The 27,378-nt window shown below is 33.9% G+C and overlaps 1 protein-coding gene across 1 annotated transcript in view; it reads right to left on the reverse strand.

Moving 5' to 3' along the window:
- LOC149483949 (uncharacterized) overlaps positions 1 to 27,378 on the reverse strand; it is a 67,723-nt gene that overhangs the window by 26,539 nt on the left and 13,806 nt on the right. Inside the window, exon 2 of the mRNA XM_089701911.1 lies at positions 5,121 to 5,181. Within this exon, the coding sequence (XP_089558037.1) occupies positions 5,121 to 5,181 (61 nt within the window). The remainder of the gene's footprint in view (positions 1 to 5,120; positions 5,182 to 27,378) is intronic.

Genomic DNA, 27,378 nt, shown 5'->3' on the forward strand with positions numbered 1-27,378 from the left:
CTACTGCCAGATAGTCGTTAATTTATTTCCGACATTGCCTATTTTTTAATTTGTGGTCAGGTTTAAATGGGGCGGCCTACTTTTGAAAGGTTTTACGTGTTTACAAGGTCCGACTGTGTTTGGCATTACGTCATTTTGTTTTTAAATAACGTATTTATCATTGTTTACAATAAATTGCTTTTTTATACGACAATTCATATAATTGTCATTAAGTTTCGTTTAAAAAGTGGGTACCTTAATTGCTCATTATCTCGTTGGAATTAAAAATTATAATGTGATGGTTACCTGTTACATTCTTTATAGTTTATCTACCGGATTTTACGCGTCAAGTTTAAACCTTCTATAGCTGTTAGGAAACCCAATATGGAATGAAAATAAGCCACAATTATTATGATACAGTTTGGTCGATGGCGTCGTATGCAGGCGTCTTATCAATGTCCTTAATTCTTGAACGGAAGTACGCGTCGAGCAAGCAACCGTTCATTCATGGTCTGTGTATTTATTTAGTGTACCTACTCTATTGATAATGCCTTGAAGGGTACGAGTATAACGTTCATTGAGCGATCACGTGTACAGATCCACTTGGCTAAGGATACTGTTCTGGATTTAGGGATTTATGCTCCCGGATATTCGATAACTGCGCATGTTTAGATTAGTGTAGTGAATGGTTATCGATTCACAATTTGAATATAGTCCTTTGTCTTGTCGATTGAATTTGTGTAGATTTTCTTTATCCATGCAAAGTATAAAACTAATTAGTTCTAATTATTTTTCACTCTTCTACTTTAAACTATTTCAATAAAACATTGGAATTATTCAAGTTCAAAAAATTTACTTACGTTTCCAGAAAATAGTTTTTAACGTACCTTAATGACTATTTCTGAATTGGTCTGATTTCCTGTAGTAATTTAATTGAGTACCTTGATAAATCATACGAGCAGAACCAGGTATCTGCCATTATAGGGCGATAGATAAGACGCAAAAGCGTGGAATGTTTGCTCAACCGTCTGAAGGTGTTCAAAGGAAGTGTGGAGGGCTAATTGGCGGCGTTTCGGTGGCCACCCGATAACCTCGCTCCGGAAACCGATAGCTTTGATGTGGAGCGCCCGTTTCCTCGTGTACTATGTGCGTACATCGCCCCTGTTTTGATCCAGCCCTTTGTAAACGTATATCCATGTTGGTATTAAAAGTGCTAAAGTCAGTCTATCTGCTTGTATGCAAAGTATACCTATATAGAAAGGTATACAAAGTATTTAATATGTTAAGTACATATATGTATATTGTATACCTAATAGTAAAGTAACAAGTAACCTGTGTAGGTACTTGATTGCGAATGTAGAGCAGTGGTAGAGCATAATTTTGTTAGACGCATCAGTCATCACTCATCAGTAGGTACCGACTAATATCGTACAAATCAAAATTTGAATATATGTTTGTAATGCGACTGGATGAGATGTTTTACCTTGATATAGATATAAGATATGTTTTTACTGTAACAGGATGGAGTTCAAGAATTTATAGTTGTAATGCTCGCGCTCTATCCACTGTAGGTAGGTATCTACCATAGAGTCATTTAATTATCTACAATAAGTAAACTTATTATCTGAATTCGGATACCTATATAAAATAATTTATTTTCCAAAATAATATCAACCCTATTTAAACTATGATTTATTATTAAATTAATGTTTTACAAACATCTAGTTAAGTTTTCTATTATTAAAACAATGGATGGGTTTCTAAAATCTTAGCTATTTTGATAAAAATGATAGTTGTTAGGCACTTTTTAATTTAAATTGTAAGTAACTGCAATCAATCAAAATACTAGTGTCTTGATTGTATTTTTTTAAGATTTTTAAACGGTTCAAATTAAGTGATATCATCTATAAATGACATGGGCTAATCTTTTGTTCATATCTCTCATTTCATGCATAATATAATTATTTAGGATTAACTAAATTCCTAGAAGAACATTAAACGGCTATAAATTATAATCAAATTGAAACGTAATTGTAGTACTTACTTCCTTACTTTGTTTGAATTATATTCACATAACAACATTTTGATATAGTTTATTCTAAGTGCATTTTAATTTCACGTTTGTTGTTCTGACACATTTGGTAAAAGCAAGGGATCATGTAATAGATATTCGTTAAACATAAACTTTTTTTTCCTATGTAATTTAACCCACAATTTTGCATCTCCTAAACTACCTACCTATCTATTAGCAGATTTTTCTATAGCTCAAGCTCCTACTTTTTCTAAAGAAAGTTAGATCTTCCTATTTTAATTAGGTAATCTTGAAACGCACTGTCTCTACCTCAATGTTTCTGCTAATAAATCAAAAGCATACAGTTTTAAATACAAATATTACGGTATTTTTGTTCCAGAATATTATAATATAGAAGGAAAACAGCGCTATTACTTATCAGTAATTATCGGCCAATGGTACTTCGTCTGGGAAATACCTATTATTGGTCCCTTACATGGACGTCATAACAATATTCCATAAACCTTTGTTCTCATTAATTATGGAACTCGTGTTCTAATAATTAAATAATGGTATTTCCTTATTTCGAAGATATATTCATGCATGCTTCATGGAGATGTGTAGTTAATTGTTGATTGTTCTTACGTTGTACTTTGTAGTTAGCTTGGTTGCGATAAATACGAAAACTGATTGAGGATACCTACGTAAAGAAATGTCATAGAAATGAAAGTTGCATTTTGGGAGATAAACATTTAAATCTTAATATATATAAATCTCGTGTCACAATGTTTATCCTCAATGGACTCCTAAACCACTTAACCGATTATAATAAAATTCGCACACCATGTGCAGTTCGATCCAACTTGAGAGATAGGATAGTTTAAACATGAAGGTACCACGGGCGAAGCCGGGGCGGACCACTAGTACTATAATATGTTTTATTTAAAAAAGTGAAGTGAATTCGTCGAAACGGCACTGCACTCTGCACTTGTACTACAAAGTATTGACGAATGGGAGTAGATATTCTTAGTACCTATTTATTATTTATTTAAGTTCTTTAGATTTTATTTTAGGAACTAGGTAGGTACGACATAGTTTGAGTCATTTCCTTAATTCCTAGTGTTCCTGTTTCGTACATTCTCCAATTCATAATCATTTATATAATATGGCCATAGCCGTATGACAAACACATTAGACATAACTGAAAAATGTATAGAAATGAAATCATCATACACAAGGCTCGTTGTGTGGAACCGATCCGTGGAATTTGGGAGCCGTTAAAATTTCATCCGCGTTTATCTCTTGACGTTATAAGATAACTCAATGATTGGCTCTGTTACAGAAAAAATCAATTTGTGTCAACTAAAGTCAGGAGGACAAAGGTTGATGCTGTTATCGGTCTTTTATTAGGTACAGTATACGCCGTGCTATAAAAGAAAATATGAGTAGTTTTTGACATCCGCCTAGTCTTCGTTTTAGAAGCTATGACAAATAACTTATAAAAATAAGACTGTGGTACGTTTAAGATTTTTGTAATTTAAGTGATGCAATAATATCTATAGATTACATACACAAAATATAAGTAAGTACCTAAGTAACAGCAGTGAAGAAGCATGATTGATAATTTTTGACGTGACAATACGTCTTATAATTTGATAGAGCCGGTTGCACGCACGAAAAAACATGACTCATGCGGCGTTACCTCGCTCTGAGGCGTTCCATGTAAGGCTTGAAGTGCAAGCGAGAGCGCGGAACGAGCAACAAAGAAGCACAATCCTACGTTGTCACGTTCAACTATCGTCAGTAAACCGAATTTACAGACAACCAATTTTTTTTGATGAATTTGATTTGTATATCGTGTACCTTACTGATAAGTCTATTATCAGACTAATGATATGGGCATTTAATTATCTCATTGCATGAGGTAATGACCGAGTGTAATTGCGTTATTTTGAATCTTTTCTTTATTCGCGCAGATTACACGCAAAGTTAAGTTCTGAATATCCGTTTGGTCTTAACTTACTACATGTCTCTTTAATCATTAATTGTACTGGGTTCGTAGATTCTGTAGTAATTCTACCTTGTCTATTATTTATATTATAGACGGTAGTGACGAAAGTTTGTTTATTTTAATATTTAATGCCGACTACCATTAGCTTCCAATGTCTGAGTAAGGTGGGTAGGTGGGAATTGAGTCCATCTTCCAGAAGCTAAAAATCTTCATAGAATTGAAGCCGCCTTAATAAAATCTCATCCTAATGTTTTATTTTCATCACCTAGGATTGTCACTACACAATTTTTCAGTTATGTCCAATGTATTTCCCAAGTATTTTTGCCTTTCAAAGGCAATCACAGAAAATATGATTAATTCAGACTGCATATTAAGTAGTGTGTAGAGTCATGTAAAAACTGTAAAAACTGTAAAAACTGTAAAAATATAAAAACTGTATTTAAGGGAGGAGGGTTGACTGAAGATAAAAAAATCCATACTTAATATTATAAATGCGAAAGTAACTCTGTCTGTCTGTCTGTTACTCAATCACGCCTTAGCTACTGAACCAATTTGCATGAATTTGATTTGTATAGAGATATTTTGATAGGTAGGTACCCGAGAAAGGACATAGGATAGGTTTTATCCCCGAAATCCTACGGGAACGAGTTTTCCTTTGAAAACGCGGGCGAAGCCGTGGGCGGAAAGCTAGTCTTCCAATATTTTGCTACCGAAAACCTCTGTTGGCGCGCCATACCTATAGCCAATGCATATCATTTTTCAAATTTAGATCTTTTATAGGAAGAAGTTTTTAAAGTGATAGTATTTTACACTTTCAGCTTCGTATATTTCAAGAAGGGAAAATAAGAACTAGGTACATACCTATTTGGTAAATAAATCTCACGCTTTCCAGATTTAAAAACAATTTACATATAATAGAATTATGTGATAAATTAAATATACAAAAAAGTGTTTATGTAAATTGCGTTTTGGCCATAAGGATCTAAAACTTGTAATTTTTAAAGATCGAATCTATATTAGCAATACTGGGTAATTCTACTGACAAAATATATGCTAAGATTTGTATTTCCATATTTGCTTATTTTGTGAGAAAATATTATACAGTGATTATACACATACACATATTACCTGTCCAATGAATTATAGTTGATGGAAAGAAATTTCGTCGCTGCCACACGATCTGAAACAAAAGGTAAACTGTAAAAACATTATAAAAATAAAAGCTCTTTCTTCAACTTATTACAATATAGGTACATATTAACAACATATTACATATTATATCCCTTATTTCTACACGCTACCACACCAAATCTCATATCGCTCTCCAAATTGCTTTCTATCGTGTTCTTCAAATCTATTGTATCAATGAGTTGCTATATCAAATCTCAACCTAAAACCAATGATATAAGTTCCAATTTCGCTTGCCTGACCATTAAAATAAGGACATTATCAAATTTCTTTTGTAAGTAGTTGTGTATAAACAAAATGTCGCGAATCGAACCGGTACCCGGTCAAGGATGGCCGTTCTAGATTTACAAACATTGAGCGTCTTGTGTCTAATGTTGAAAGAACTTTTAAATATTACCAAATGCTGCCTCTTTATGCGGGCTTTCGTAACCGCCGTCCCGAATTTTGCAATTTGGGTCCAATGTTTACATCCTTGTTAGACGAACGTTGTATGATAGAAAGTTACTCTGAACTTAACATACGTTGTATGAATTTAGAAATCGACTAAAGTATGAGGGGGCTTATTCTTTCTTCTTTGCTTACAAAGCTATAAGGTCATTTACGAAAGGTGTCGCCTGATTGTAATATTTTGTATCAAATAAATACGTAAATAAATCTATCTGCCTGTTGATAACGTTTTCGCGCCTGACCGTTGTATTGAAATCAATTTCCTTATAGCCTTTAAAAACATTGACATTGGTGTGAAGACTTTATCATGATATTCTATAGAAATGTGATCTAGGGTACAGGAGAAAGAGTAACATTTATGATGTGGTAGTTATTATATACGGCTGAAACTAAGTTATTATATTCGTAAAATATAATATGGACATTAATTTGGTACCTACTCCTCCTTATAATCTTTAGTTGTGAAAATTTACTTAGAATCCGGATTGTAACTGATTGTAGAGAATAACAAAGAATATCACAGACTATCAATTATATTACTTCAATTCACTAATTACTAGTACCTAAGTTTACCACTTCAGAGAGACCATATTTATTTGAGTCCTGATGCATATCCATTTCAGGCCATCCCAAACGATCATGTTGATGACGTCCAAGTTCTAAGGTGGATTAATTTGTAGAAATTAATTAATTAATTATGTCTTACAATTATTTAGGAAGAGCTGTCTTTTTACACGCTTTATATTAGCTTCACCTGTATGTTTGTTTGTAACCGACTTCTTTGGGCGCGATTTTGACCCACTTTAAACGGCCAGATTTCGTTCAAACTTTGTAGATTTATTGAGGACCGATGACAATACACTAATTTGGTTTTCTATAAAAAGCGTGTTTTTTAGTTTTTTTTAACTATTATTATTTTGCTATTGCACCCAAATTGGGTAAACTCTACAGTTATTTTACAAATTGCTAGAGCTTCTCTATGCAGTGCTACTGAAGCTCCCATTACAGATTTTGCAGAAGCCAGAAAAAAGCTTTGAATTGTTTTTTACATAGTTTAGTCTTGACTGATATTAATTGTGTAATTGACTCTAGGATCACAAGAATTCTAAGAAACATCTAAGAACTTAAGTATAGCGTCTGATCAGTAGTCCTTCCTGGGCACATCTTTTGCCTCTTTTATTTTTTCAAGTGACAAAAACTGGTGTACCTAGTTCTGTCATTTTTTTAATATGTATTGAGTTTACTTAATAAAAAAATGTTTACTGTAGGTATACCTACTGCAGAGAGCATGTTGCAATTTATAATTGTACAAAATTCATGGAATATTAGACCAGAAAAATGTTGTTTTCAATTCTAAAGGTTGGTTTAACTGTAGCTATTGCTACGTGTCAAATTGAAAAGCTTTCTCCTACTTTACAATTGTTTAGATTTGTATCAACTGTGTGATATTGTTATTATCATTAACTTATGGCACAAATGTTTACGTCTATACCTTACTGCATTACGTCAGGTATTCAATTGGATTATAAGAAACTGATTTCAGGACATTACACTTTTTCATAGGAAAATAAGTACTCGAGATTTCGCGAGTGGGTTAAACCACTTCATCCGCCTATTTAGGGATTTTAGGTACATATACTTCAACTAATTTTTGGGAAGAAAAAAGAACTTAATTTGTGCAATTTAGGATGAATTGTGTTACCATCCAGTTGTTTCGGTAAATGGATAGCTGGTGGTACTTAATTGATTCAGAAACCTGTAAACATAATGAAATACTACGTAGGGTGTACTACGAATGCATTAATCAAAAAGAAGCCTTATAAATACCATTAGCTGCGTACATGCATGGTTATAGAAGGTGGTCATATATTGTAATTTTACATAATAAGTGAGTTTCGTAGTGTGACGTAGGGGCAGCTGTAGTGTATGTGCGCAGGTGTGTTTGGCGAAATCAAAGGAACACCAATGTGACGTCACAATACTATTGCTAAATTTATTGTTACTAACTGCCTCTTATAAGGATCGTGTTTGATACGTTTTCGGAAGGTTTTCGGGTCTATTTCGCTGTGAAATGTGTTTCTATTAAAGTCCATTTCAAATTACAATAAAAAGATGCCAAAAGATCACCTTTTGTAGCACCCTTTTTAAGTAGAAAAAGTACTAGATAGTTAGCTACAATTTTATTAAATAAATAAATGTAATGAACTTGATAATTAGACAAAAGAAGATTATTGGACTAGGTCATTGTAATCAGTGTATAAATATTATGACAACGTCAAGTTTTTAGCACATTTTAGATAATGTTGTGAATTGTGATTAGGTACTTTTACTTTTATGAATTAAATAATTTAAATGTCACAAAAAGGTTTAAATCTGAGATTTTATGAAGCAGTTAATCAGTATTCATAAGTTCTATTAACTCCCAGACATATTCTTGCAGAAGTTGGAGTGTCTAACTGTCTTTAGAAATAAATATCTACTAATTAGAAACAATGAACATTTAGAACAGTTTATAAATGATCTGAAATCATAGATTAGAATACATAGAAACTTAATGAGCATAACCACATGCATCATTATCATTCAGAAACATACGAATATAATTCTACCCTATTATAAAAAGGCAATATTTCATACGTGTTCTAAGATAAAACGAACTTCCTTCACATTAATATTGTAGACATTTCACACGCCAAAAACTTTAAAATTCCTTTTAACCGTTAAACGGTGCTTTGGCAAATAGAGCGATTCCCAGAAAAGAGGTTGGTTGTATCGTACAGTGGCGTGCCTAGGGTATAAGGACTGGGCAAGCCCAAATTTTTCAAAGTGTTTGATGGGTACCCTTTTCATGAATAAGATACCAACCTAGGTAGGTATACTGTGTAATTATGTTCGTTATAAAACTTAAAAAAAAACGTGAACATATTACCTAGGTACATACCGAATCAAATCTTTATAACACGTGCGCCCTCAAACAGTTGAGTCAAACGTTTATCATTAAAAATTAAAATCGATAAATTATATAAAACTGTATGACATTATATTATTAATAAAATTGTACAGATCATTTATATTCTAATTCAAAACGCCAATCTTTCTGAAGGAAAGATTTTATAACATCGGAATTATAGAAAGTAACTAGGTGTTTGTTTTAGAATTCAATTAAGTACAGGCTAACAGCTACTTTTCTATGGCAATTATTGATACCTAATACAGAAAGGCGTTCTTGGCCAAATAAATACTTATACGTATTTCTTAATAATTAATACGTACCTATGAATACGATTTAACGATGAGAAAGCACGCTCCGTGGAAGAACTACCTACTACCTATTTACTAGCAGGAATCGTAACTAACAAAATATGTGCAAGTTTCAACAGCTGGGGAAAGGCTTCTTCTAAGTAATTCTCATTCATGAAATCGTTCGTAAACATTACAATTAAAATTTCGTATAAGTGACTTACTAGTTTCGGTAATGCACAAATCGGGAGTTGGTTTTGATGAAGAAATTAATTGTTTTTCAGTAAAGTTTAATGATTTTACCTTTCCCCCGCTGAGCACAAAGCAAACCACCACAATTTACAACACAATCTGCTGTCGCGACACTTATTTTACCACAAAATTCGAAAAACATAACCTAAATTACACCGGTATAATCACCCGCTCAAACAAACTATAATTTAACAATAATATTCACGACGTTCGTTCGCGCAATCGTAACTATCTTCACACTGTTAAAAAGCCGGGCCTTTTTTCCCTTAGAAATTGCTATAGAGTTCTATAGCTAGGTATGTATCTACTCCGACGAAATTTCATACGTTAGAAGAGATGAGCGCAAAGCCCGGTAAAAGCCCACGCGTGCAAGCGAGACACCGCACTATTTATAATCCATCGAATTTAGGTTGTAACGTCCAAATAAAAGGTACGACCTTATTCCGATAGCAAGAAGGATGAAATTAAAAGTTTACTCGAATTCGTCATTGTCTAGGCGTATTATACATATTATATTATATTATTGTAGGTGAGTTTTCATTGAATTCGGAGTTGCTCATTGCGCGCGAATATTCAAACGTGAATATAGGTATTTTCCTGTCTCTTAGCGAATTTCTAAGGCAAGCCGGGCTTTTCGGCTTGTATGAACGTACCGCCACTGGTATCGTAGGATCTTTGAACAGGTATAGTGGGTAAGGGAGGCCCACCTGCCTGACGCTTGAATGCCTCCGAAGGGCTATATAGGGTTAATTTTTAGTTAATTAACCATTTATTTAGCGTTAGTTCTTTTTCACTTGTTACAACAAAAGGGTGTGTTATTTTGTGGTTTTTGTGAATATGTTTTAGTTTATAAATTAAGTACCTAACCTTAATTATAACATAACCTAATTATTTAAGAGTCGTGAATGGTGAGATAATGTGTCAATTAAGTTCAAAAGGGTTGTTAGTGCGTTCGAAAAGATTCTGTGCAATGCAAAACTTCAGTGTTCAGTGTTATAATACTGAACAACACAATACGAGTTTTCGTTTAAACACTAAAAGATCATGATAGCATGCTCTTGCTATTGCTCTACCTCTAATATGTATTATGTTCGTTTGATCTAAATTCTAAATGCTCAGTTAGGTGAATTTATCAAGCAGAGGATAGGTATATTTTATAAATAATATTATAAAGAGGAAAGGTTTGTTTGTATGTAGGTATGTATGTGTGGTTTTCACGCATAAACTACTGGAGCGATTTTGATTAAATTTGGCACAGATAACCTTTAGACCCTGAGAAAGAACATAGGCTACCTTTTATTGCGAAATACCTATGTACCACGGGCGAAGTTGGGGCGGACTGCTAGTATTTTATAAATTTACTAGGATAGTAGGTACAAAACACTTTATATGGAACGCTTTATAGGTACCTACCTACTTAAAATCTAAAATAAATACAATAAAAGGTTTGAGCGACATGTTTGGTACCTACGTACCTAAACCTAATAAAAAAAATATTATTGGACGAGGTAGGTAGGTAGGTATGTACCTGCGTGTATTTTAACTATTGAAATAATCATCAATAAAATCTTTTTTATGAATAATTTAAATAATTACTACTTAGGTTTATAATTTAAAAACTACCATACCTATAATTACCTACGTAGGTAGGGAGGAAACGCGAATGCCTTAAAACTAAAAGAAAACTAAAAATAATTATTGTTGTGTCTTTATTGGAAAATATAACTTGCACTAAATAGGAAAAATTGTTAATTTTTATTGTTTTATAAATTCTATTTTAAAACGTTAATAAATGTTATTTACCATAAAATATTAATTATACTTAGGTAGGCAAAAGTAGAGCCTTTATAATAAGTATACCTAGATATAGGTACCTACTTAACCAAAATAATATTTCAGAGCTTCCGTTTGAACGTTCATTTTGTGATAATAATTTGTAGATGTTATAGATATAATTCTTAAATTAATAGCGCATACCTTTAGGTAATCCAATTTATAAATGTATTGATTATTAGATAATTATCTACCAAAGTAGGTATGAAATTTAGCATCAACTTCTACCTATTGTAGGTAGGTAGGTAGGTACTTATATGTCATAATATTCTTTTTATGAACATGAAGTAGGTGGATATCAACAATTCTACTAGGTATGATTTTATTACTGTAGGTATAAGAAGGTGGGTACCTACATAACTCTTAAGAATGGACCAAGTACCTAGGTAGAATGAACAATAATTATCTAAGTACTTATCTTTATTATTTTTATATAAATAAAATATACTTTATTCTTCAAATTTATAAATTTACTTGTTTAAATTAATTTTATTCTGAGGCGCAAATAATTAAAATTCACGTTTATCACTGAGCGTGTTATATTTGTTTCTGGGTGTATTAATTATTGTGATATTTTAAAATAAAAATAAGTAATTAATAAAATAATATAAATGGTATGATATAGAGCGGATATCGCGGGCGGTAGGTGTGCGGCGGGAGGGGGCGGCGCGACCAATGAGCGCGCGGCAGGCCGCGGACGACGCGCGCCTAAAACGGAATTTTCTTACCAAAAATTTCACCTTTTTGCACACCTTTAGGGTGCGAGCACCCTCGCGCATGCCTTCTCTCTCCATTCTTTAAGGGTTCGAACCAATTCGCGTCACGCTTCGCGCTGAAAAAATTATAAAAGCACGCGACCCGCTGCACCGCCGTACCCTTCGTTGCGGGAAAATTTTCACAACTTTCATGAATGTTTTTTTATTGTTTAATTTATTTTCATCGAATAAAGCGCGAATAAATTATTTATGTTGAAATAAAAGTGAAAATTTTATTTTAATTTGGCAGTTTCACCCGCGCGACCCTAACCAAAAATTTTAAGCAAAAAATTTTTTATTTAATTTTTATTACAATATTTCATTGCAATAAATGCGTTTATGAAATAAAAAATCATTATAATAATTAAATAATACTCTTAAGCCGCAGTCGGCGGGGCCCGCCCAGGCAGTGTGGCGGGCGCGGGAGCCGTGGCTTCGACGCGCCCTCGCCGCAACGTGCTAACTCAAAAAAAATTTTCGCGAACCATCACGTTTTACCCTCATCAGATAGGCGCAAGCCCGTACAGCAGGATGGTGGCACAACCGAGTCGAAATACCCAAACGTGCGTCGAGGAAAATTGTGCAAAATTTTCCGATCGCGCTTCATCTGTGACGTCAACAGCTCGCTCGGAGCGCAGGCAGAGTGCAGGGGATGGCTGCGATTCCTCCAAGAGGATCACTTCGTACGTTTGTGTCACACAAAAAGCGGGATAATATATTAACGGGATGCATCGAGAGCGAGGGTTCGCCGCGCCGCGTTACTCGTTAGGTAGACGTTTCCGAGAAGGGTGTTTTTATTGTGAGAATGTTAAAATCCGTGACAAAACACTTCTTGAGTTAGTGGCGACAAGAAAAAATATCTCATTCATAAGGAGGAATGTTAGCCGTGCGCACGCGGCGCCGACACATTTCCAATACACAGAAAAAGTAATTATCGATTAGTCGCCGCCTTTATGCCACTCCACTGCACTCTCATTTGGTTTGTTTCTAATGTACTGTCTCTGAGGTTTTTGTCTCATTTCAATATTTACAATTACTTTTTAAAGATCGGGTGGAAACTGAATAGAATATTAGTGTCTTGTAAATTTAAAGATAACCATGAATAAGAAGCCATTTAAGTTGTGAATGAATGAAAAATAAATCATAAATGATAATCTGTCGTAAAAAATTTTTATTTTACTTTTTACTTCAATAATTTAGAAATAGATAGGTACCTACCTATTGCGATTTTTAACGGTTTTTAAAAATTAATATACCTAAAGCGGTAGATTTTATATTTATTTATATAAAAATTTTCAAAATTTACATAAAGAAGACTTGCAGATAAAATTAGCATATTAGTCAAATAACCAATAGTTGTATAAAATAAAGTAATAAAGTTACCATGTAAGGTAGTTAGTTACCTTGCAGGTATTACCTTTAATACGGTAGAGTAACTTTCACAGCGTAAAAAATAAATTCAAGCTGCGTTACAGAGTAAGTAATCAATTTAGTAGATATTATTATACCTATGTATTAAACACTGATAGTACCTAATTAAAACATTTTAGTCATAGTTATATATACCTACATACTTAATATCTATTACCTATAAAAAATTTTGAACGAATAAAAAATCATCTATCTTCGAAAGAACAGTTTGATTTTTAATATTTTATTAAAGAGAGACAAGTATGAAAAATCTAAATTTATAAAATATATCAATATAAACTAAACATAAGTACCTACTCGTATATCGTAGATCGTTACCTACGATAGACTACCACAAATATATTTTATTTAGGTAGGTACCTAGGTACATTAAAATAACTACAACAGGTAGATTCTATCAATAATTTTATGATTTCCATGAACCATAAAGCTTTTTTCCGATAAAATAATATTAAACATTATATTTGTTCTTAATATACCTTATTGATTTTTAAGTATCAAAAATTAAAATGGGTAGGTAGGTAGGTAGATACCAACTTATTTTGTATCTACATTCCAGGCCACTATGAAACTTACAAAAGGTCCTGTATATGTTTAACAAATAATTTATTATTAGTAAATTCTCACTAACTCTAAAATCATGCAAAAACATGAAACGATTTTTGATAAATTTGGCAAATTAAGAAGATAAAGGATAAACATAAGAGTATACTAGATTTCCGCCCGCGGCTTCGCCCGCGTTTGCAAAGGAAAACCCGCGTAGTTCCCGTTCCCGTGGGATTTCCGGGATAAAAACTATCCTATGTGTTAATCCAAGTTACCCTCTATATGTGTGCTTAATTTCATTGTAATCGGTTCAGTAGTTTTTATGTGAAAGAGTAACAAACATCCATACATCCATACATCCATACATCCTTACAAACTTTCGCCTTTATAATATTAATAGAATTCATATTACATTTTCCTTTATTTGCACTGAAACAATACAAAGCGATTTGTAGACAATTTACTTTCGACTAAAGCTACACAAAAGTATAATAAATCGATTTAAAATGGACTTTAAAAATAGAGCTTTTAATTATAAATAGTGTAATTAAGCGAATGTCTTGGGGGCGCTGGATGTCGGCACACGTGACGCATGATAACGTACTAACGTTACGACGAATTTTGTGTTTAGGTACTGGCCATTTACGTTGCTTTTAATAGAATAGTATGTAAGTAGGTTGTAATATTGGAGTGTTATTTAGGGTGCATTATCTTCATAAAAATCTATGACAAAATGAAGCTCGGAAAATAATGATGACAAAATGTAGAGCTTATAAATTCGAAATACTTTGGTATCGATTTTAGTATAGATATCCAACCAATAAATTTTTTTTTACATTTTATGCAATCTATAAGTATTATCAAATTGATAGTAAAAATATTCTTTAAAATAGTGCTCTATCTAAATTATCCAATAAACTATAATGGACGCTTTCGAAAAAGCTCTTATATTTAAATTCTAGAGAACTCTGCGGGTAGTTACCATATTCACGGTTTCAGAATGATGTTATAGCTGAGGCGTTGTAGTATTTAGTTGAATTTGTTTATGTGAGAACTGAATTTAGGATCATACCTACTGCTGTTATGCTAACTTTACCTGTTTGAGGACAACTTTGTGGGTGTTCAAAATTCAAAAAATTCAAAATTCAAAAATTCTTTATTTGGAACATAATAACAAATTGTACATAAACTTAAATTACGATGACATCCGTAAAAGCATAGTGTTGTAAAGATTATACCTTTATCTTTTGAAGATCCTAATCAACATAGAAAATTTGTATTTTAGGTCTTGTTGGATTATCTATAATTCTATAAGAATATTATCATATTAACGAAATATTTATAAATATCCTCTACTTTAGCAGCTTTCGCACTCTACATTACTTCGCATTCATAACACCCACGTATACCAAAAGGTTATACAACAAATAGGTATCTATTCGCAAAGGTACTAAGGTATGTGCACATGCCACAATCATGAGTAAGTGCTGACGTCATCGGGACGTGCACATCAATTATTATCAACATACAAATTGCTTGTACGACAATTACTGGTAAACCTAATAAATAAATAAATAAATAAATAAATAAATTGGTGCTACTGTTTTCCTCGTGTGTCTATTTTAGAGGTGATGTATTGAATTTCCCTCAATTTTGTACTGTGTGAATGTTTGTGTGTTATATTTGTTAAAATAGATTTGTTGAGAAGTATTAAAACAAATAAAGTATGTAATTGTATTTTTTTAGCTGTTTGTTAGGTAGGTACTTTAAAGCTGAATTTGCCACATAATTGTGCAAAAGCTTAACAACTTTTGAATAGAAAGATTGGTAGAAAATCTATGTGGGTTCAATATTGGTGAAAAATTGTTTTAGTTTCCATTTTCCAATAGGTTTTTTTTGTTTTATATTAAGTGAATAAGTACCTACATTTTTGTAAAAAACATTCATTTAACGTTTTTTTAATTGTTCTTAACAATAAAAGCTGCTCTTTAGGTAGGTAAATTATACCTACTCATTATTAATCTCGTTTTTGCAATAAGGTAAAACTAGCGAATAATTACTGAAAGAGGTATTTAATGATAATTAACGAGTAGGTACTTACATGTACTTTTGGTACGAATTAAGGTGTTCATAAATATTATTGTCCTATTTCAAACCATAATTTAAATTTATCGTTTAGATAAAAATGTTCTTTTTATCTACATGTAACTTCATTACCTACCTAGGTATATGAATCTAATTTTCGAATAAGTACCTACATACCTACACAAATCAATCCGTCCGTTGTCTTACAACTTTCAAAATAATCTAGGTATATGTAGGTATATAAATAGGATTCATAGTATAATTTAAGTAAGTATCTCTACAAAATCGAGATAAATCCAAGATAAGTAGGCGGAGAAAGTTCATGTAGGTAAATTGTTTTCCTATACGTATGTGTTTTGTTTTATCAGATCGATAACGGGGTAAGACAGGCTTAGTGATGTGATAACAATTGGTTCAGTTCGGTTATCGATAGATATGAAACGGGAGCCGAAATCTACGGCTTAGAATTGCCATCCTTGTGTGACTGTGTGATAAAAATGTATTAGATAGAAAAAGTATATAATGGAGTATGTAATTGAAGTATGTAGATGGAATAGATGATGAAATATATACATACGAGAATAATATAAATAGGAAAAATGACATTTTTCCCATTTTAAAGACGATTTCAGTGTTGCATATTGGTTAACTTTAAACAAACCAATACATTAATATGAAATAGATTTTCAAACGCAAGCCGAACACAGAATATTCATTGAAGTAACCAAATTCGCATACAGTTCGCCAATTAAATATATTTGCGAGCGGTATGTAAAAACCGTTTCGCGATGCGCGCGTGCCTACTATGGGGCCGCCAGGGTGCCTGACCACGCCTCTACTCTCATATCCTAATTATATCTTTAACTTTTTACACCCTGCAGTTGCTCTTCCAAATTTCCAATGTCTCTAACGTGACGAGGCATATAGACTCACATAGTGTACGTCGCGTCGAACTGGGTGCTGATAAGGGCGCGTTTGCATGTGTGAGTGGCCACCAACGAGGTTATCAATCTTTAGTCGTCGCCTATTATTACTGTAAAAAAATCGTGCGCTCGCCTAGCTCATGAATGTACAGATTATAGCTTTCTAACGGCACTTTGCATAGTCTGTGGTTTTGAATAAAATATTTCGCGATAAGTTCGCAATTACACGAGTTCGCAGTAATCGACCGGGAGTTTGTTCACATTAATTAGCCATTTTAAAATAGACTTATGTTTTAACATAATTTAGTAGGTCTGACATATCTTTGATAACATAGTTTTGGGCAATAATTTTAGTTTAGAGTAAATGTATGGCATATAAAGTCGTAGGTATTCTTTAAAAATGTGTGACTCTAGTGTAATTCTAATCTATGTTTTATATCTACGTACTATCTAAACGTTAATACCTACCTACGTTCTTCTATGTTCCTCTACAAAACCATCGCAATTACCAGTCTTGGTAGAATTTTTAGTATTTGGTAGAGCTGATAGAGCTCAAACAGAAAACAAATTTCTTCATTTCATTACCAAAAAAAAGTATCAAAATAATTAATTAAATATTCGATTATATCGATTCTGAGCCTGTTTTATAAGATTTTACCATTACAAAAAAGGTTTATTGTGAAACTGTAGACTTAATAAGTAGGTACGACCTACTACGAACTGCCTAGAAAAACAAAATTCTTGAGTTCAATACACTCTTTCTTATTTATATTACGAGTATCTACAAATCTAAATATGTATAAAATAAAATTATAAAATTATTTGTTATAGTAATAAATTGAAATAAATTATGTATGAACCCTCACAATAAGCTCTACCTACCTACGCTATCTTGAAAGTTGGACTGAATTTGTTTGAATCTATAAGATTCACTAGATTCACAATCTATAGATATGGATAAAAATGAAAATTACAACCAGCCAAGGAAAATTTATTGAAATACAATATTTACATAATATGTAGGTATTAGGTATAAAATTAAAACAAACAAGTAAATGTATAAATTTGCATTCTTAAAAAAGGAAAGGTATCGATCTAGTCTTCTTAGATATAGCGATATAGGTAGGTAGTATATTATGGTTTCTTCTACGCTGCCCCCCTAGTCAAGTGGCTTTCTGTTAGCGTAGCGTTCAATAGAATAGACTACGAATGTATGAGATTGACGTAGGCTGTAGATAAACGTATCGTAGTTACGTCAATCTCATACATTCGTAGTCTATTCTATTGAACGCTACGCTAACAGAAAGCCACTTGACTTGGGGGGCTGTTCAAACTAAACTAAATAGATAGAGGCGAAAAGACAAACTCCTTTGGATTAGTATCTACTTGATTTTGGTTTTCAATTAGGTAATATTCTAGAACAGTTTAGGTAACAATAACAGACTTTATTAGATATACAGGTATTAAGATAAGTTTAAATATAATGAGTTCATATAAATCATACATTCGGTTTCAATGAAAACCGTCATAAATAATAAGTTAATTATCGAAACGCTCCGTCTTGAAATCCGACGCAACCACAAAATTCCCAAAATGCAAAACGCAAAAACCGATCGCCGTTTAATTCCATTAACTTCATTGGGCCGTTTTAAAAATCCATAATCGAGCCTACAAAAATGACGTCGCGGTAATTTTCAGAAGCATAAAGCAAAGCGCAGTTTGCATTATGAAAGCGCATCGGTGGCGCATTTTTTAGCATCGCTGCAGCGGTCGGCGGCGACGGCCGGCGCAGGAATGCAACAGGTAACCGATTCCAGGAAGGCCGCGGCCCGTTACCGTGTCGAATATCTCCGGCAGTCAAACGCGCCGACAAGTGCGTCGGCCACTTGCGACAACGTGCGATGCACCGCTTAGGGCTGCCAAGACGCTCTTACTGCGAGGAGGTTTAGCGACTGAGGAGGTAGGAGTATAGATAATATGATCTGATGATGCTTTTCAGTTGGTCTATATTGATTCTAGTTTAGGAACATAGATTTGCTATAAATTTAAGCTATGATTTGGTTCATGAAATTAATCCACAATGTTATCACGCGTTCTATAGGTAATCTTCTTATCTGTGTGACAAAATATTGTAGTTATACGCTGAAGTTTTAGGTGAAATTTTAAATTAGAATCTGGCAAGAATGAACTGCATGATTTCAGCCCGGCAGGCAGCCCTAACCACCCGCCCCGCGCCGCAGCCCGCCGCATTCCAAGCGACATTGAGTTAGAAACCAGTCGAACGATCCCGCATTCTATCAGCACCACCCGGACCTTCTTCACCTAAAATTCATCGCTTTATGATGCCTCCGATATGGATTCTACGAATGCTACACGCGACTTTTTGGCCGCGCCATATTGGAAACGTTCCTGCAATGCGATAACAAATTGGATGTCATACGTCGAATACGAATACGCGGGAACGGAATGTTGCTCGTCGCCGAACAGCTGCGAGCCTCCTAAAATATAGAAATGTAGCGCCCTAAAGCGATTCTAATTCGAGTGAGTGCATTGTTGGCCTCTTCCCGTATCGCCGGTGACAGATCGAGACTCGAGCCGACACCACCCTCACCCTCGCGCGGCTAAAAATAAATAACTTAAAGCATTATGATATTATGCATCTGGAGTGCATGTTATCTTTTCCTTGTGGCTCCCCTGCGACCCCGCGCGTAGTAAACAAAGGTGGAGATAGGTAGTACATAGTATACGTATGATAAAATTAACTTTGTACTAATGCAATGACGAAGTTCTAACAACGTTTAAAATGTAAGAAAACGATTTTTAGAAGAAAAACCTTAGAATTATCTAATTATGTGGGATAAACTTTAAATTTAAATGAAAAGAAAAGATTAAAAATACTATAAAAGATTCTGCAATTTAAAACTATTCAGTCTTGCATGAATTAAAATAGCAATTATAATAATAATTGATTTTATTTTAATTAATTTGCCAGAGGAAAGTGAAGCGTACCTACGCAATTTTTTTTTCTATATTCACGCAACTGATGATGCAACGACTTAATTTGTTTACAAGCCATTCGTCATGAAGTAAATTATCTTTTTCTTTAACCTAAGTAGCTGTTTATCAGAATAAAAATAATAATATGTACTTTCCATTTAAAAATAAAATCCCTTCTTTATTACCTATTTGAACAGGAAAATTTTTTAGTACCCACATAAAATTATTAGTTTAGTAGGTAGGTACAAACAGAGTACCAAATTAGAGAAACATCAAACAATTAAAAGTTTCTTACACCATTCATTATTTTGTATATTTTTTTTAGTTAATAAATAGTATTATTCAGATAAATTATTATAATTTACCTACATTATTAAATACCCATATACTTGGTACTGCAAATACCTACCGGATGGAAATTATAACACTCTATCAAAAGTAAATTCGTATAAAAATATACAAATTATTCATGAATGAGGTCAAGAATGAATCAACAGGAAAATCTATGTTCAAATTGGGTGAATATGATAAATTTTATATTAGAACGTGGTTATATAGGCCAATCGTATCAAAGGCAAATTATATATATTTCCTGCTCTATATATACTTACTAGCTTTCCGCCGGCGGCTCCGCTCGCGGTTTCAAAGAAAAACTCGCATAGTTCCCGTTCCCGAGGAATTTCTGGGATAAAACCTATCTTATATTACTTGTAGATAATGTAGCTTTCGAATGGTGAAAGAATTTTTAAAATCGGTCCTGTAGGGTAAAAGTGGGATAGATGCCGCACTAGGATAGATGCCCCATTTTCAAAAAACCTCACTTCCCAGAGTCCTGACTACGAATTAATGATTTAAATAGGAGCTCCTATCACCCCGCACCTCGTGTACGCATGAGCTGTTGTTTGGTGAAGACGTGTTTCGCTAGTGCGTGTTATAATATCGGCGGCGAACTTCACGAACACGTTAAAATTTAAAAAGGTTGATATTTGCCTTTGCATAACTTTATAAGTATTAATAAATTTCACTATATTTCTTATTATGTCTATACACTGGTTCATTAAGTACAAATCTAAGTGAAAATAGTGGCTCTTTTGTTTTTATTTAATAAAAAAACTACTGGGGCAGCTATCCTTATCAAAAAGGATAGTTGCCCCTTTTTTTTCGAGGGATAGATGCCCTTAGGGGCCTCTAAGGGCATCTATCCCTCAATACATATGTACATGTTAGTATCGATAATCACAGGTACTGTTTATATTTTTACCTGATTGCGTCAGAGGTTTTCTCTATGTTAACCGATTTTACTCGTTTAATTTGCTTTTTTTTTGTTATGTTTACTTACTTATTAATGATCTGCCCTTATACTGATTGTAGGAGAACCACGCCACGAAAATACAAAAGAAAAGAAGGAGTGCGAGCGCAAGTATATTCTTGGACAACAGAACAACTATGTGAACTTGACATTTGCTGGTTTATCATATTAATTTTATTAGATTTCGCGTTTATAGAGTATGTCAGGCATCTATCCCACTCTGCAGGCATCTATCCTCCTTAGTATTTTCATGGTGGGGCAACTATCCAACTAGGTAGGCATCTATCCTCAAAAAAGGTGTTCTACAAAAATATTTATTACACATTATCTATAAATGATAGGATTAAAAATATATATAGTAATTCAAAACAGATAATTAACCTAGCTATATTCATACAAAGTGTTCGTATAAGATTCATGTTTTTTAAATTATGAGGCTATTTCAAAAAGTGGGGCATCTATCCCACTTTTACCCTAGTTTATGAGCCTATTCATTACAATCAAACAAACAAACAAACAAAATTTCCTCTTTATAATACAAATATTAGTGTAGATAACATTTACTATGAACTACATTGAAATATGTAGAATATTAGAAGTGAGGATATAAATCATTGTTTGCTGTGTAGCTTTAGTAAATTGAGTCCGACTGAAGGAGGAATTAAAAAATAATATACTTTCCAATTAGAGAATGTAGAGAATTAAAGTGTGTATGTAGAAGGGTGTTAGAAATTAAATTCAAGTGTACATATTATTTAATAGAACTATGTATCTGAATTCTGAATATTATCTATAAGTACCTATCTAGTATTGATATTATCTAATATCTGTTACATTAAATATCTTTTGATTCATGATGGTATTTAAAATGTGCTTTTTTATTTAAGTAACACATAATGATAAAGACAGAGACAAAAAAGACTTCAAATTAATTACTGCAGTTTTCTCTAATTGTTTCATTGTAACTATAGGTTTCCTAACAATAATTTTTAATATATAAACTCATTCTTATCTGGGGAAAGCTGAATTCACGTGTAAAAAAGTACCTACTTATTGGAAAACAAATATTTACAATATTTGTGCCGGTTTAGTTAGAGTTTGGTAATATTTTTGGATTATCCTCCAAAATTAACGCAGCGTGTTTATTTTAGGCGAGTTAAATAGAGGGCAAGACCCTTTATTTCGTACTATTTAAAAGCGAGCGTTACTAACAATTTTAGAACACTCAACAAATATTTCATTCTAAATAAAAGCGTTTCATCTTTACTGGCAAAGGACGAAAATAAGTTTATCTATTCTTAGATAAGCAACAAAATTAAATGACAAAGCGACATATGTTCCCAAGATGCGACGGAGACACGGAGCCACACCGGAAATATGAAAACGATATATCTAAGCGCCCCCTGCGACGCATCTCAATCATCCACTAATAAGCAGACGGAAGGAAAGTAATCTAGACAAAAGTGTATATTTAGACGGCTAGAAATAGATCGAAAGGTGAGCTACGTGCGGCGGCCCCACGGTTAAAAATATACCGTGCTATCGCCCTAGCAACGATCAGCCTCCCTTGCATGCTACAGGAAAACTGCGACACTACTCCGTGCTTGTGTTGGCCAGATACCACGCTAGGAGGAAATGATAACGAGCTTACTGTAAAGGATACCGCAATTAGCTGCGAACTTTTAATGGGCGCGAAGCTTGATTGTAGTTGTTAAGGAAATCTTATGCTTTGTTTATTTGATTAAGTATAGTTTTTGCACACTGGATGGTTCAAAACATGTAATGTGAACTACTTACTTCATTTTGTAACTATTAGTAGATTCAGTGTCACTTCCTTTGTAGAACAGAAGTTTGAAGTAACTTTTAGTCTTAACTCTACAAATCCAATACATACATGTTTCAGTTCAGTTGCCTTTAGTTTCATTAAAAATTATACCTACCTACCTCTTAAATCGTGTGCGGGACAGCCCCAATGTAATCATGCACTGTATAGCGAGTCGGCTCGACTGCTGTTAAGTAAACCACTGCTGCAAACTCTCTGCTTCCTTGATAGCTTTGTAGCGGTGGAGTGCATTTCTAGCAGTCTTAATAAATTGTATTTTTACTACATATTTACTAGATAGGTTACTTGAATAAATAAATGAATTATTACTATTAAATCTCGTAACACAAAGGAATTGACGATCTCTACAAGCTCTGACATATAATACGGTAAACAGAAGAAAAAGATTTAACACGTGCTGGACTGTAATTTTATCTTTGTAAATACACGATGTATTTGTTCTACAAGTAATAATAATACTATTAGAGGTGTGTACCGCCATTAATTAACCAATTAGGTTTAACCAATTAACGGTATACGTATAGTTGAACCACTGGGACAGAGAACAGCCTAGAAGCAAAAATAAGCAAATATTTTACATGAAATATGTTGACCCAGGTTCTGTTTGTATAAGATCTTCTGAGAAGAACCATGATAGGTTGTATTTGTACTGATATTCATATGATTATATTTATAATCAATGTATTTATTAATCGGTACGCATAATTTTCATGAGAATATACTTTACTTAGGAGGGTAGTTTTAAATTCACCTCCATTTTCTTTGGGGAATTCTTATATGAATGAGTCTTTTAATTTAAGGACAAAGTATTGTATAGGTATTTCTTTTAAAAGATGCAAGATGTAATACGTAAACAGTAAACACACGATTAAAGAACGAAAATGCAAAAATTAATTAACTCATCAAAAAGCCAATTAAAAAATCACACAGGACATTTTGAAACTCCCATCACAGACAATCGTTTAGAAACTGAAAATTTATAAGCTCAGAATGATGAGGTTGTATAAATCTCACGCTGTCACGTCTATCGAGGAGATGTGCACAGAATAGCTTAGAAAGGCAGTCTGGCGCCAAAGGTATCCGGGTGGTCATACTCCGCGTTTATGGTAGCGCAATCGACCAATAAGGCTGCATAACAAAACACCCTATACGTCTTTCAAACTTCACTCATTTATTACGAATGCCTTTAAGGCCTCCGATGAATTGATGTCGGCCGTTTCTACGGAAATAATAAATTTATTTTTGTTGAGCTCTTTATAGATGTACCTACCTACATAGCGTGGTAATAGATAGTTCATATCGCTTGGGGCTTACCTAGTGTATCTACTAAAACTTCGTGACTGTAATAGCAATTTTTAACGTTTACGGAACGTGATTTTATAGAAAAGGTATATGAGCAATAATAGCATAATAATTGTAACTTTCAATTCAAGAGAAAAATATAGAATTTCTTATCAAACACTTGTAGAGTGTGCAGAACGGTAGGCAAGACAATAGAAATAGGGGATGAATTGACATATGTTTAGATGAATTGTATTGTATTTAAATCTGTGATTTAAATGTAAAGATGCAATAGACAATCCGTCTATTATTAGATCAGGTTTCCTAGTACTTTCATATAAACTAATTTATAGGAATAGTAAAGAAAAAAATCACTGGTCCTGTAAAAATTGGCCACAGCTAGCACACAGTAGGTAGCCAACTAAATCGCCAGAAATAACCATCACCTATTTACATGTACAGATATGTTGCAGGTATCTTATTTATTAATAAACAACTCAAAGACTGTTCCAAGTTAATATAGAAAATGCTCAAGTTCATCTTCCCTAAACACAGTTACATAACGGTGACCTAAATAGAAACAGCGAAGTAGACAAATTGCAAAGGCATGAATGCATTAGAGGCCCCTGAGGCTGTTTGCAGTGTCATGTATCAGCCAGGAGATGCTTGCGTCATTTCGCGGAAAACGCGGTGTCGCCTTCCCAACGTCCGATTTATATTTCATACTCGATTAGTCAAACAGCCGACCATAGGCATTACAATACGACCACCACGAGATACCAATAACGACCTTATCACTTTCAACATAAGCGCGATTATCACTCGACAATCAGAGCAGGGAATCTTATGAGAATAGTGGACAATGTCAATAGTATTCCAGATGCCGATACATTTGGTTTGTTAATATTCAATTATACATCTATGCCAATGACGTCGAAAAGTAAATTTATGTGACGAGTTGAATCAAAACATTGAATTATTTTTTTTCATAAAATACGAAATATATAATAGATATTATGTGCATAAACAACTCTAGTCTTTTTTCTAGTAGATAATTATTGTATTGAACTTTGTAAATGCATTGTACGGTCCTACCGACAATTAGTTAAATGATACATGTTTCAAAGCGATAAAAATGTTAAGAAATTTTTGGGCATAAAACTAAATATCAATCTTTGAAACAAATGCTACATGCACCACCTCAGAAAGTCAGAAGGTCCTTTTTAAACTTCCCATAAACATAAAAACTTAAAAAGTTTCCTCTTTAACAACGTTCCCTTATGTCCCAAATCACCAATCTATTTGGAATGGCCACATGAAATAGAAACTATTCAGTTCTCACGGAAACCGATTCCCGCACAAAAGGTACGACATAGTAAATGTAAGTCAAGGATGTTCCGACTTGCGATGTCTTTGGACCGTGGGAGTATCCTCGGCCTGCGCGCACGTGAGCCTGAACTAGCCCTGAAAACGTTACGGATCTACTGGATCCCATACTCGGTTATAATGGCTGTTTGCGGAAATGAGCTTCATGATGCTATGAGTCAGGTCAGTATGTAGGTCAGGTCTGGGAAATAAGTGCGGTCTAATATGGGCTGTTCTGCAGTGAAACTGATGCTAGTGAGATTTTTAAGTTTTGGAGATAACTACTATTTTGAAGTGTTAACGATGAGTATGAAATTTCTTTGCTCAGTCATATCACAAAAACTACAGAGCGCGCCGGTGAGCTTTTTCTAAGTATCGTTTTTATTTAATTCATGCGTTTCTATTAGGCTGAAATACTAGGTCGCTTGTCAAACCACATTTCAAATACATTTTAAGCGCGATAAAATTTCCTCAATAAATGTATTTCCATTCATCGTTTTCTTTAAGAATGGCAAATCGTATATTTATGCGCGACTTAGCATTTTAATTTATTTTTTGTAACGCTCTATACCTAAACTACAGCAGACTCGAGACCGATAGAGCGTTCATATATTATACTGTAACCGACTTAACGTTATGGTAAACATTGGTTTTAATAAACGTATTCAATTAGATATGATTTATTAGCGCGATGACAGCTGAAATTCGAATTATGTATTAAGCATGATCGTCGTGATTATGAGGGCGAAGGAGAGCGGTGCGGATATAAACAGTCTTAGTGAGGTTCATTCAATTAGTGTCAGGACTCGGAGTGGGAGTCAGGTCGTCATTGAAGGGCCGCGAAGGGGACCGGGCCCGCGGGCGGCGCGGGGCGGGGGCCGGGGCAAGCGGGCCGCGGGGGGCGGGGGGCGAGCCAGGAGCAGGAATATTCAAAGCGTGAGAACGCCGCGCGACCCGCATGCCGCGACTTCACTCACATATCTCACGCGCAACCTCTGCGACACACACCCCGCCAAAAGCCACTCTATCCTCACACGGGTAGAGTCGCAATTCACGTTTCCGCGGTTTGCGGTTATCGCTCAGAACATTCGAGGACAATACTTTTCTAGTTTAGGTACGGCTGGCATTGGCCCGGATACTATCGATGAGCGCGCGCGTCCATTCGCTACATACGACGACAACTCATAATAATACATTACTCATCGGCTGGAATGTTTCCAAGACATCCTTTATCAGAGATTCGCATTTTTCACCTTTTTGTTTCGAATGTAAAATGTTGAAATAGACAAATTGCTATTTCTGGTATTTAATTATGACGTCCGAGCAATTTATTTACAGTTAATAAAATTTAAATGGTCGAACAAAAAAGCATGGTTATAGATTTTTTTATGATCTCCGAGTATATTTGCGGGATGCCGAAACTTTTTGTTCCTTCAGTAGACTGGTGATTAGAAATTCTTATAAGTTTGTGAGGATTTTTTTGATGTACAAATATCTAGATGTGCGGACAACGTGTTTATAATAATATGATAGGTCGCCTTTCGCGTGTATACAATAAAAAAGAAATATTTGTTTGTTAATCACGTGAGCCCGTGAACAAAGCTCGACGTCAAAAACTGTGAATCGACATTAAATGGTCCTTTTATTGCCGGAGCGTCGTCGGAGCGCGCTGTGGGCGTGTCGTTAAATGTTTTCTTTCGTCAATAACTAGGCGATTTTATTTTTGCGGTAACAGTTCATGGAAATGTATGAGGGAAATGAACAGGAATAACTCGGTACATGGAATCGGTGTTATTTCGGTGGTCTAAATGAACAAATTGTAATTCTGAATTTCAATTTTCAAATTTCAGTAGTAATAGGTACGTGTACATACATTCATAAT

This window comes from Colias philodice, chromosome 12, assembly GCF_061535455.1.
Source record: "Colias philodice isolate Cphi_HAF_F1 chromosome 12, ilColPhil1 Martin Lab GWU primary, whole genome shotgun sequence".
Taxonomy (NCBI): Eukaryota; Metazoa; Arthropoda; class Insecta; order Lepidoptera; family Pieridae; genus Colias; species Colias philodice.